Source organism: Callorhinchus milii, unplaced genomic scaffold (genome assembly GCF_018977255.1).
Source record: "Callorhinchus milii isolate IMCB2004 unplaced genomic scaffold, IMCB_Cmil_1.0 Scaffold25, whole genome shotgun sequence".
Classification (NCBI taxonomy): domain Eukaryota; kingdom Metazoa; phylum Chordata; class Chondrichthyes; order Chimaeriformes; family Callorhinchidae; genus Callorhinchus; species Callorhinchus milii.
Window position 1 is genome coordinate 8,145,653 of NW_024704766.1, and position 12,349 is coordinate 8,158,001.

General features: G+C 41.2%; 1 protein-coding gene across 2 annotated transcripts in view; it reads right to left on the minus strand.

Moving 5' to 3' along the window:
• Positions 1–12,349, minus strand: part of LOC103191041 (nectin-1) — a 31,813-nt gene that overhangs the window by 5,268 nt on the left and 14,196 nt on the right. For both annotated transcript variants that reach the window (XM_042343966.1, XM_042343967.1), the window contains exons 2-4: positions 7,890–8,240; positions 5,183–5,485; positions 4,278–4,395 (exon numbers count right to left, since the gene is read on the minus strand). In XM_042343966.1, the coding sequence (XP_042199900.1) occupies positions 4,278–4,395; positions 5,183–5,485; positions 7,890–8,240 (772 nt within the window). The remainder of the gene's footprint in view (positions 1–4,277; positions 4,396–5,182; positions 5,486–7,889; positions 8,241–12,349) is intronic.

The window sequence follows — 12,349 nt, forward strand, 5'->3', positions numbered from 1 at the left end:
CTACCAGAGCCTAGAATGGAGATGAAAACAAGGAGTCGTGCAAGGCCAATGTTTGAGAATTCTAATCTTGAGAAGACAAAGGGGTGAACAGATCTCCAATAATTAGAAACAAAGTTGAGAGATATTCTGGAGGGGGAGAAATGTCAAAGATTTAGGGTTTCAAAGAGGGCTGAGAATCAATACAGTTTGTCAAGGTTGTGCACTGACTCAGGGGGGATGGAAGGTGAAACTTAAGTCCTCGTGTGTTAATAAGTGATGTATTAATACTAGGCTATGTTTGGGCACGATGATGCCTCTATCAGCAGTTAACAAACACCAAATAGTTCTATGATTCTACTCAATGACCTGAGCAGCCAACTTCTCTCACTAAGGGGTTGTATGATGAAGCAACAGGTTTCTTTTTGGTAAACAGTGAAACCGCTTTGAAACCAAATATTGCTCAAATGAAACCAATGTAGTGAGTGTAAGGTATCATTGGTCTGCTGGGTGACTCATCATCATAAACATGCAAGTCTGAGCTTCTCTGCTTCAGTCATCTGAGACAGTTCTGCGGAGGCACAAAAGACTCATCCAGTCATTTCATTTACAATAGAAACCCGGTTTGCGGTCACCTCAGTAATCCAGTCACCTCACAATTGTGGACACATCTTCACAGTCTCTTTCACTGTCAATGTTAAAAGACAGACTGTCTGTCTGCTTCAGTAAACCCAGCACCTCACTGTTCAGGACAATGGTCATCGATTGCGGCCACTAAAGCGCCTTCCTCCACTTCAAACGCAGTACAAACACCCCCCTCCACTTCTAACCTGCACACAGTGCACTAGGCCTTGGGCTTCTCGCGCGGTTTCCTGTGGGGGGAGTGGACTCTAGTCAAGCATGCATGGCGCGGGGAGTGTTGGGATCGCGGAAGCGGCGGGAGTGGGAAATCAACTTCACCCGGGGCCTAACCTGAGCTCCTGCGGACAATTCTTGGTAGTTGCTGTAAACACGCCACCACAGAAGGAGTTGTCCTTACGTGAGAGAGTGGACTTAATCAAAAGCAGTGAGGGCAAAAGTCATAGACCAGAAGCTGTGATCTATGGCACTGGCAGAACACAAGTTGGATGCATTCTCAAAAGGACAGCTTTTGTTTTAAATGAGACAATGCCTTTATTTTAATGAGACTGCAAAGTATGGTATAAATGCAATCTTGTTGTTGTTGTTGAATGTTGATCACCCTTGCCCATTACCAATGCCCTTAACATTACATCAGTGACCTGAATCACCCGACCCGTTTCAATAATTAGGTCAATTCACTAAGTAAGTCACTTTTGCCCAGTCACTTGAGTGACCGAGTGAAGTTCTACTGTACTATACTGAACAATCATGTGAAGTCCTGTAGCTTAGTGGTTAGAGCATTCCCCTCGCAAGTGAGAGGACCTGGGTTCGATTCACGGCAGGGCGAAATGTTGGGCAAGTTTCCTTACTCCACATGGCTCTGTTTACCTAGCAGTAAGTTGTTAAGACAATTGGCAGATCATTTCCCAAATTAAAAAAAAAATGTGGTCACTGCATCCATGACCATTTGTGGGACACTGCTTTGGGCAATTGGCTGGCACGTTTCGCCCACAAAATATATAGTCAATTCACTTTACAGTATATTCTCTGAAGGGTTTTGAGACATCTTGAAGACGTGACAAGGCGCTATATCGAATGTAAGGATTATTATATTTATATTATGCTGATGTGTCACTTGATTGAGTTTTTCGATGATATAACGGAGAGGATTGATGAAGGTAGTGCAGTTGATTTTGTGTATATGGACTTTCAGAAGGCATTTGATAAGATACCACATTTTTAGAAAAATTGAAGTCCACGGTATTTAATGAGAGAGTGGCAGCAAAGATACAAAATTGGCTGGGAGATAGAAAGCAAGGGGTAGTGGTGAATGTTTTTCAGACTGTAGGGAAGTATACAATGGTGTCCCCTGGGGTTGATATTAGGACCACTGTTCCTTTTGATATATGTGATTGACTTGGATATAAAGAGCAAAATTTTAAAGTTGCCAGATGACACAAAACTTGGGAACGTGGTAAACCGTGAGGAGGGTGGTAGCAGATTGCAGGACAAGGACAGACTGGTGAAATGGGCAGTACATAACAGATGAAGTTTAATGCAGTGAAGTGTGAGGTGATGCATTTTGGGAGGAAAAATGAGGAGGTAATATACAATAAATGGTAGTTTTAAAGGGGATTCAGGAGCACAGAGACCTGGGGGTTCACGTATACAGGTCTTTGAAGGTGGCAGGACAGATTGATAGAGCTATTTAAAAAGCATATGGGATCCTTGACTTTATAAATAGAGGCACAGAGCAAGTTTTATAAGCTGTGTTAGATCTCAGCTGGAGTAATTGTGGGCACCACACTTTAGGAAGGATATCAAGGCCTTGGAAAGGGTGCAGAGGAGATTTATCGGAATGATGCCAGGGATGAGGGACTTCAGTTATGTGGAGAGACTGGAGAAGCTGGGATTGTTCTCCTTAGGGCAGATAAAGCTAAGGGGAGATTTAATAGGATTATTCTCCTTGGAGCAGAGAAGAGGAGACTTAATAGAAGTTTTCAAAATTATGAGGGGATTCAATAGGGTGACCAAGGAGAAACTATTTCCACTAGCGAGTGGGTCGGTAACCCGAGGACACTGATTTAAAATAGTTGTTAAAAGAAACAGAGGGGAGGTGAGAATAAATTTTTTCACACAGCAAATTGTTCAGATCTGGAATGCATTGCCTGAAAGGGTGGTGGAAGCCGATTTGATAACAACAACTTTTAACGAGAAGTAGATAATTATTTGGGGAGGACAAGTTTGCAGGACTATGGGGACAGCGCGGAGGAGTGGATTGAATTGGATAGCTCTTTTCAAAGAGCCGGCACAGACATGGTGGGGCCGAATGGCTTCCTTCTGTGCTGTATGATTCTATGATAACAGAGGTGTTCAAAATTAGGAGGGGTTTTGATAAGAGTACATAGGAAATAACTGTTTCCACTGACTGGTGGGTCAGTAACATAGACTTAAGATAATTAGCAAAAGAACCAGAGAAGAGATAAGGAGTTTTTTTTAAACTCAGAGTTGTTAGGGTCTGGAATGCACTGCCTAAAAGAATGGTGGAAACAGATTCAATAACAACTTCCAAAGGGGAATTAGATAGGTACTTGAAAAGGAAACATTTGCAGGGGTATAGGGAAAGAGTGGGAAGTGGGACTGACTGGGTAGCTCTTCCAAAGAATGGCCTCCTTCTGTGCTGTAATATTCTATGATACAAAAAGCACATCAGCCATCTTTGGGTGCATGCTCCACCTCATTGCATTGCTACTAATTCTCACTGTTTGCCCACAGTGTGCATGCTGCTGCCACTGACCACACACTTTAGTCTAGCAATGAGATGGACCAAACAAATACTTCAAGCATCAACAATGAAAATTAAGTGATTCAGTTCCAAAGAACTCCTCTTAATTCATAACCTCAATGCATAGGAGCTCAGTCTGATGGAAGCTAGAGTGTAAGAACACAGCATACATCAGCAAACACGATACAGATTAGGTTTGGGGCCCAGCAACACTTGGGAATGTTGCAAATGACAGCAATTGTGAACACTAATACTGCCAACAAGCCTGGGTCAACTGCTGATTAAAACACTATCTTTATTCCACAATAATCATAAGGGTAAATAATATGTTACTTCTGAATGTTCAATTAGGGACTGAGGGGTGTCATCAGTTACAACACTGCAATTTCATTGCTGGAATCTGGGCCTAATCCAGACAGATTCTCTGACAGCTAATGGTATGAACTGAAATGTGCTTGAGGATCCTCAACAGATTTACTAGTGGATTCCAATCATTGTAAATCAGCAGTCTCAGTGGGAGAACATACAAGGACAGCTGCTAATGAAACTCATGCTGGTGCAGCAGGAAGTATCTTCAGCTCTATTCAGAATGAAGCACGAAGCTGGAACTAGAACATAATTCATCTGGATCCAGCTGAAATGTTCAAAAATAATGCACATTTAGCCATGCAATGTATTAGTTCAGTTGAAAATTGACAGCATTCATCACACCATAGTGGGAAGATTGGAATGACAAGGTGTTTAGGGATTAAACTTTAACCATCTGGTGAGGACAAGAGTGGCTGTAAAACAATTATTCTAATCACTTAGAAATATAGCTACTCTTTGTAAAGTGATGTATAATTAAACATATATATAATTAAAGCAGAAGATGCAATGGGTCAGGAGTACTTACATCCTCCAGGTGTAAGCGGTGGGAGGTGGGTTTCCATCAGCTCTGCACATTAATCGCACATCTTCTCTCTTCAGATACCAGTTCCCATCAAATCCTTCCACTGTAACCTCAGGCTCGTCTGTGTGGACAAATAACTTCACTAAACAGGGCTCACAATAAGCAGTTTTACCTAGGCTTTCAATTAGTCATTTATAAAACACTGGATACATACGTTAATTTATATATTTGTTCTTTATTTAACGTGTCCAAGACATTAAAAATTAACTTCATTCTTCTGCTGTTGTGAAGTAACACTCAAAAGTGTCCCTGATAATCTAGTTATTAAAGACACACAGACAATGTTTCCCTTAGAGCAAGGTAGAGGTTTGCATTACAGAATTCTGGCAGGGAATGGGTTTCTGTGGTTTCTCTTGCAGCCAGTCGTATAATAATAATAATAATAATCCTTGCATTTGATATAGCGCTTTTCACGTCGGGAGGACGTCCCAAAGCGCTTCACAGAACACACTGTAAAGTGAATTGACTGTATATTTGTGGGCGAACGCAGCAGCCAATTGCGCACAGCAATGTCCCACAAACAGTCGTAGATTGAAAATGACCAATTTAATTATTGTTTTTAGTTTTGGAGGGATTATTATTAGGTGTATGGAGTAAGGAAACTTGCCCAAGGTTTCGCCCTCTGCCTGGAATTGAACTCAGGTCTCTCACTTGCAAAGCGAGTGCTCTAACCACTGAGCTACAGGACTCCACGAATACCAAGGATGTGGGTGCAGATTACAGATCATAATAGCATTGGCTATGGACGGGATCACTGGGATAGTAAGACCTGTGCATTAGTCACATTAAACATCAACATGATCTAGCTTCAGCAAACATAACAGTAGTAACTACAAAACAATACTCACATTGTACACTTAACATCAGCATCTTGGTGATCCGCTCAGCTTGATAATTCACGACACAAGTCAGTTGTTGCTTGTGAACTCCTCTGGATGGAACCACGAGGAACTGGCTGGTTACAGTGATGGTGCCGTTTTGGTTTCGAGTCTCTTTAACAATCTTCTCTCCGTTAACTTTGGTGTCCCAAGTGATGATGCCTGGTGGTTTCCCATTGGCTGATGTACAAGTTGCTACAACAATCTTTCCCACTTGACCAGCTCTTGCTATAATGGGGTTTGGACTAAGTTCAGCTGAATTGACTGGTTGAGCTATAAAGAAATTAGAAAACGATTACTGAAAACACAATTGCAAACTAAAAAGATAGATTGCTTTCTGCAGACTAACTTTACTAGCTAGGTGACCCGACTGTACAGCGCCTTGGGACGTCCTCCCGACGTGAAAGGCGCTCAATAAATGGAATCTTGTTGTTGTTGTTGTAGTAGGTGTATAGCCACTTAATCTCACATTTGTACATGTATTTAGTCATAAATGGCAGCTAGTACTGGAATGCTATCCCAGGTAACATCTCCTCTCACATTCAAACATCATTTATAATAATAATAATCCTTATTATAGTAACTAAAGTGCCTCCCAACATCAAATATTTACTTATGAATATGTGCCTTGCATTTGCAAAATAGCTATCTAAGCATTCTCATAAAGGAACGAAAAATATTATTTGCACAATGAATCCTAAAACATCATGGCCATTTGTGAGACATTGCTGTGCACAAATTGGCTGCCACATTTGTCTACAAACAGTCATTATATTTCAGAATGTCATGTGAAGCACTTTGAAAGATTCCACAGTATAATAATAATAATAATCCTTGCATTTGATATAGCGCTTTTCACGTCGGGAGGACGTCCCAAAGCGCTTCACAGAACACACTGTAAAGTGAATTGACTGTATATTTGTGGGCGAACGCGGCAGCCAATTGCGCACAGCAATGTCCCACAAACAGTCATAGATTGAAAGTGACCAATTTTGTATTGTTTTTGGTTTTGGAGGGATTATTATTAGGCTCTGTGTGGAGTAAGGAAACTTGCCCAAGGTTTCGCCCTCTGCCTGGAATTAAACTCAGGTCTCTCACTTGCAAAGCGAGTGCTCTAACCACTGAGCTATAGGACTCCATAAGGCACTTATGCAAGGATTATTAAGTTGGAAAAAACCTGGTGCATTTGATTAAGGGTCCTAATCATGTTTGTCAGCCAAAGCGATCGATGAGTGAACAAGCAGTGAGTTAAGCAGGGATTTTCAGTTTTGAAATAAGATTAGCGGATCTTGAAAAATTACTGATATTCTATCTAACCTTTCCTGTGTGTACTTGTTTGGAATTATGTTGTGTCTTATTTACTTGCACATAGACCTCCTCTCATACAGCATACAGCTGTTGCAGCTTTAATAATGATCAGTGTGGCCTAATTTCAGTGGTCTCTCTTCTATATTATTCAGATGTACATCAAGATCATTTGCAAACAGCTTATAGTGATTTGCTTTTGTTAATAGCCAACAATTAAACATGAAGTAGTTTTTGAATGTCTAATTGTGCATAAAACTAACAAACCATAAATTACATATTTCGTACTGCTCATGTCCTGTGTTTATTCATGTACAGAGAGACAGCACAGATCACTGCACACAATCGATTACAAAAACACCTGATCTTGGCATTTCTGTATCTCATGAGAACCCGTAAGCATGACAAAATAATTCTGCACAGCAAACATCAAAATGCATTCAGGAGCTCAGGTCAGGTGTTGAATTAATGGGCATTCATTGGTGTCCATAGACCCTCTCAGTGTGTCATATGTGCATCTTGTTTGCCCATATGTGTGCACTTATATATTTCTGTATCTAGTTATCCATGTGAGTGCATGGCTATTTCATACTTTCCTCATGCACACTTGTTCCTCACTGCCTCTGTTGGTTGAACATTCTAGATCAACTAGATCTGAAATGTTTTAGTCATATGAAGCATTTTTACAAGGGTGAACATATTTTGGATGACAAACAATTCTGTCAGGCAGAATTTGGGTATTTGTGTGGTTCTCGACCAGAAGCAGTATTTCTCAAAGGAATGTTTTATTACTTAAAATGTCAGCATCGTAGCTGTAGACAGTTGCAATTCTTAGGACTTCATGATGAAATGGGCTGTTCTAAACCAAACGTAATTCAGAGAGAAATGTTTTCAATTTCAATAAATGGATTTATAAAATGTGTTCACTGTTGAGCAATTTACCATATTCGGACAACTCTTGGATGCTGATGCAGCCACAAAATATTAAAATGTCAGCCAAGAATAATCCAAACGTGTACTAAAACATTTCCCTGGGGCACAATGGGGCTACATAGAATCATAGACTCATAGAATCGTATAGCACAAAAAGAGGCCATTCGGCTCATCGAGTCTGTGCCGGCTCTTTGAGAAGAGACATTGATTAACTCTGGACATTTGGGGATGATTTTCCACTTCATCTCCCAAGTTACCTTTAGAAACAAAGCACAAAATTATTATATTTACTGTATCGCTTAGTGTCCAGAAAAACTAATTACTATTAATGTGCACCTCTGCCGGTGATATTAACTCATTAGTACCGGAGGCATCACCCATGTCCTCTTTTACTCTGAGTTATTAAGACTTGTGCACAGGCATCCAAAACAGCACTTACCAAAGACTGTGAGGTTAAGCTGGCTTTCACGGTTTCCTGTTGGGAAGGTTGCAAACTCGCAGATATAGACGCCTTCATCCTCTAATTCCAAGCTCCACAGTCGGATTGTGGCATCGTCCAAAGATGGATTTTTGAAGGAGACTCGATCTTTGTACGGTGGAAGGACAGAGACTCCCATATGTGGATTAAAGATAGCAATATTCTGCTTGGATCCATTTGTTGCTTTCTGCCATGTGACCTGAGTTATTTTGATGTTGGGGTTGTTGTTCACAAATGTACAGTGCAAAACCACTTCAGTTCCAATAAAACCAGACACGCTATCATCCACTGTGACCATCTGAGCCTGGAAAACTAAAACAAAATATTGCCATCAGAAATGAAGACAGACGATATGAATATGGATCACCTGTGCATGTACAGCCACAACTATTGCATTCATGAAAGGGCGCTGGTCAGAAAACTAAACAAGTCAAAATAATAATAATCCTTGCATTTCATATAGCGCCTTATCATGTCTTAGAGACGTCTCGAAGTGCTTCACAGAATATACTGTAACGTGAACTGATTGTATATTTTTTGGGTGAAATGTGGCAGCCAATTGTGCACAACCGGGTCCCACAAACAGTCGAGGATTGAATGACCAAATTATTTTTATTTATTTTGAAGGAACTATTATGCCCGGAAAAGTGATCCGCCAATTGACTAACAACCGGGTTCTTACTTACTGCTAGGTAAGTAGAGGCGTGTGGAGTAAGAAAACTTGCCCAATGTTTCGCCCTGCCGGGAATCAAACCCAGGTCCTTTGTTTGCTAGGCGGGTCCTCTAACCACGAAGCTACAGGACTCCTCAACTGATTGACTGATGAGAGTTCATACAAACGTGAATGCCAACCATGATTTCACCTATGTAAACTCAGATTCTGACCAACACAATTTCATTTATATACAACAAAGCTCCTGGGTTGCATTAGTAGCTCTCAAGCTACCTCTGTGTCTGGTAACAAAAAAGAATACTGACATGAACACATACACTTTGGGACTTTATTAAAATTAATCTATTCCCAGAAATATATGGCTCCAGGAGATGGAGGTAATTTTCATTACTTTTCATACAGATAGTTTCCTGATTACAATGTATAGAGAGAGACCCTCCCAATGGTGGACCTGGCCTCTTGCATATGCTTAAATAATTACTGGACAAACATCAATTTTCCAGATCAATTACATGGGCTAAGGCTGCAGAACATCCCAGGTTGATCATTGTTTGCAAAGAAAATTCCAAACATTAGGTTCAGAACTAAAGTCCATAGACACAAACACAATCTGCAAGATTACTTTGTGCCCGTATCGTATACTGTGATCTAATTATATTGTGTTCACCAATGAAATAATTAGGAGAATACAGAAGTCCCAGAACAATGGTCACAAATGAGGCATTTGTGGTTTTTAGAATATTTTAATAAAATATTACATTTGTTCAAAATACAATGTAAGCTTTGCAACACTGATAAACAACACTATTATTCTTGAATTAAATATTGCTGAATCTTGCATGAATCATTGAAATTGGGAGAAATTTACACTATACCTTTGTACCTCATCTATAGAACTCTTGGTCAAGTGTATGGGTGAGGGGGCTACTTGTTTTTGTGCAGCAGAATAATTCATCCTTTCGAGTACAAATGGCTCTTCGTGCTTTTCCAAAACACTCATTTTCTGTCAACTACCATTGCAAATTGCCAATAGGTCTATTCTAAATCAAGTCTTTGGTGTAAAAAAAATCAAAATATCTAAACATGAGGATGAAAATATAAGGCAATTTGTGAGAGGAAACGTCAGCACAAAGAGAATTTCAGGCTGTATTAGTTGGGAGTTGGGGAGTTCCTGTTGTAGACTTCTGTGACTCTGTGTAGTGGCATTGTACTTGTGTAAAGTTGAAGGATCAGATGAGCAAGAACCAACTGTGATTCTGCATTTTTACAACAATGTCATACTATTTATTTTTGAGAAAGCTAGTTTGCTGCCCACCCTAAAAATGTAATTCATTTACATTTAATAAAATTACATTTGTAAAGCGCCTTTCACATTGGGAGGACGTCCCAAGTTGCTGGACAGTCAGGGATTTGGACCTGAGCAGGGGAGTTGGGATCAGGGAGGGTGGAGGGCAGCCGAAGGTGTGGTTGAAGAGGAGGGTTCTTAGACGTGCCTTGAAGGAGGCAAGAGAGGGAGCGAGACGAAGGGACTGTGGGAAGGAGTTCCAAAAGGTAGGGGCAGAGAGGCTGAAGGCCATTAGGTCGCTCCGAAGGGCAGGGGCAGAGAGTTTGAAGGCCAACGATGGTGGGGCAGGTCGGGCAGAGGACATGGAGCAGGCGAGTTCGCATTTACTCACAACTTTCAGGAGTGCAAGAGGCAAATGCACCAGTCCTTCAAAATACATGAAAATCCCTGACTAGATTAGACTTCACAATAAAGTTAATAACAAATATTCAATTCCACATTTCTAGTGACATAATGTTTCAAATGAAACAGATATTCACCTTAACGATTCAGTCAAAAAGCTCTCTGCTGGAGGATAAATGTGACATTGCAAGCACAGCCCCAACTCTTCGCAGCAATAGACTTAAGAGCAGTCTATTTATGCAATGAAGTTTATTCCTCATGTAGCCATTAAGGTTGACAACTTTCAACAATGATCATTGGTATGAAGCGACACTATTGTGCCCCAACAGCATCACCTTTCTTATTTATGTCCTTTCTCCTTTCCTGCCTCCCTCATTGAATGTGATTTTGTTGCCAGCTGTGCCCACAGGGAACATTTCATTGGTTTTCAGTCATTCTGTTAAAGGTTAATAAGACAGTGTTTTGTATGATTCTGTTTACTCACTTCAATCTTGAGTTTTAAATTATTCATGGCAGCAAATTTACAAATTATTTATATCAGGAAATGTTGCTATGCAACAGGTGGAAAGAGAAACTATCAGGTCTCAGTGTTCCAGATGTAGGAGCCAGCAATAGTTCCATCAATCTCCATCACTTCCCTCCTTTCTATTTCATCAGCAAAGTGCCTTTTAAACATGGGTCCCTTTTCAAGAATATTTAGGACAACCACTAGTACCTCCTTCTTTAAAAAAAGATTTGTTGGGTGTCTAACACACATGCAAATCCACCATGATGCTTTAGAGTATCCAAACCAACAACAACAACAAGATTACATTTGTATAGCGCCTTTCACGTCGGGAGGACATCCCAAGGTGCTGGATAGTGTACAGTATTTCAGACCCGAGCTGGGATCAGGGGGCGGGGAGAAGTGGGGTCACCAATGGCATGGTCGAAGAGGAGGGTCTTGAGGCGGGACTTGAAGGAGGCGAAGGAGGGGGTGAGGTGGAATGACTGGGGGCTGGATTTCCAGAGGTTGGGGGCAGAGTGACTGAAGGCTCTCCCGCCAATGGTGGGGCGGGTGGGAAGGGGGATGTAGAACAGGCTGGAGCCGGCTGAGCGGAGGGAGTGGGAGGGTTGGTAGCGGGTTAGGAGATCGCAGAGATAAGGTGGGGCTAGGCCATGGAGGGCTTTGTATGTGAAACCAGGATCTTGAATTGGATCCTCTGAAGGATAGGGAGCCAGTGGCTCAGACGAGAATGGGGGCGATTACCTAGCTGAGGGGTGAGGTATTGGCGGAGTCGGGCAAACAGAGTTCCACATATGTATGCCACCTACATATGCAAATCTCCCTGTGTTTGGAATGGAATACATACCCCAGAGAGACGCTTACCTAATTTTGGAAAGTATTAAGCACAGATTAGCAAGAGCTAAGGTATGAGGACCCCAGAATGTGTGTTGGGGTAACTTATGGAATTTAACCAACTCAGGTACAAGAGCTTTAGCTCATCAGCCCACCTGTGCTCACAAAATAACCACCTTCACTGGTCAAAGTACCCTACAAACTACATTTTCTTCCCAGATCACAATAGCAATCATAGGTAGGATATAGAAAAACATCTTTATCAATATATTTTCCCCTCCTTTCCTGGCTCATGCTTGAAAGCAATTATACAGGAACCTTTACTGTCACCATTCTAGATGAACATATGAGCCTAACTGGCAAGCGTTTGGCAGCAGTGAGATAATGAGGAATTACAGCCAAATCAAATCTTGTCCTACCCCAACAGCCACACATGCACACAATTTCTACCAAGAGTCAATGGATAGAGATCAGAAGCAAATGTTGCTCAGTTGGTAGCACTCTGACCTCCGAGTCAGAAAGCTGTGGGTCCAAGCCCTATGTCTTTGATTTGTTCTTGCAGAACTGAATGATCTCTACATGTGCAAACTGCCAGTAGATTTTGTATAACTGGATGTTGTCAAGGACCATGTTATTCTCTTCCCACTAGTTACTGTATTTTAATGAAAAATGTACACAGCAGTGAGCATTTCAATTTTTTTATTTTCACCCCAAATAATGGA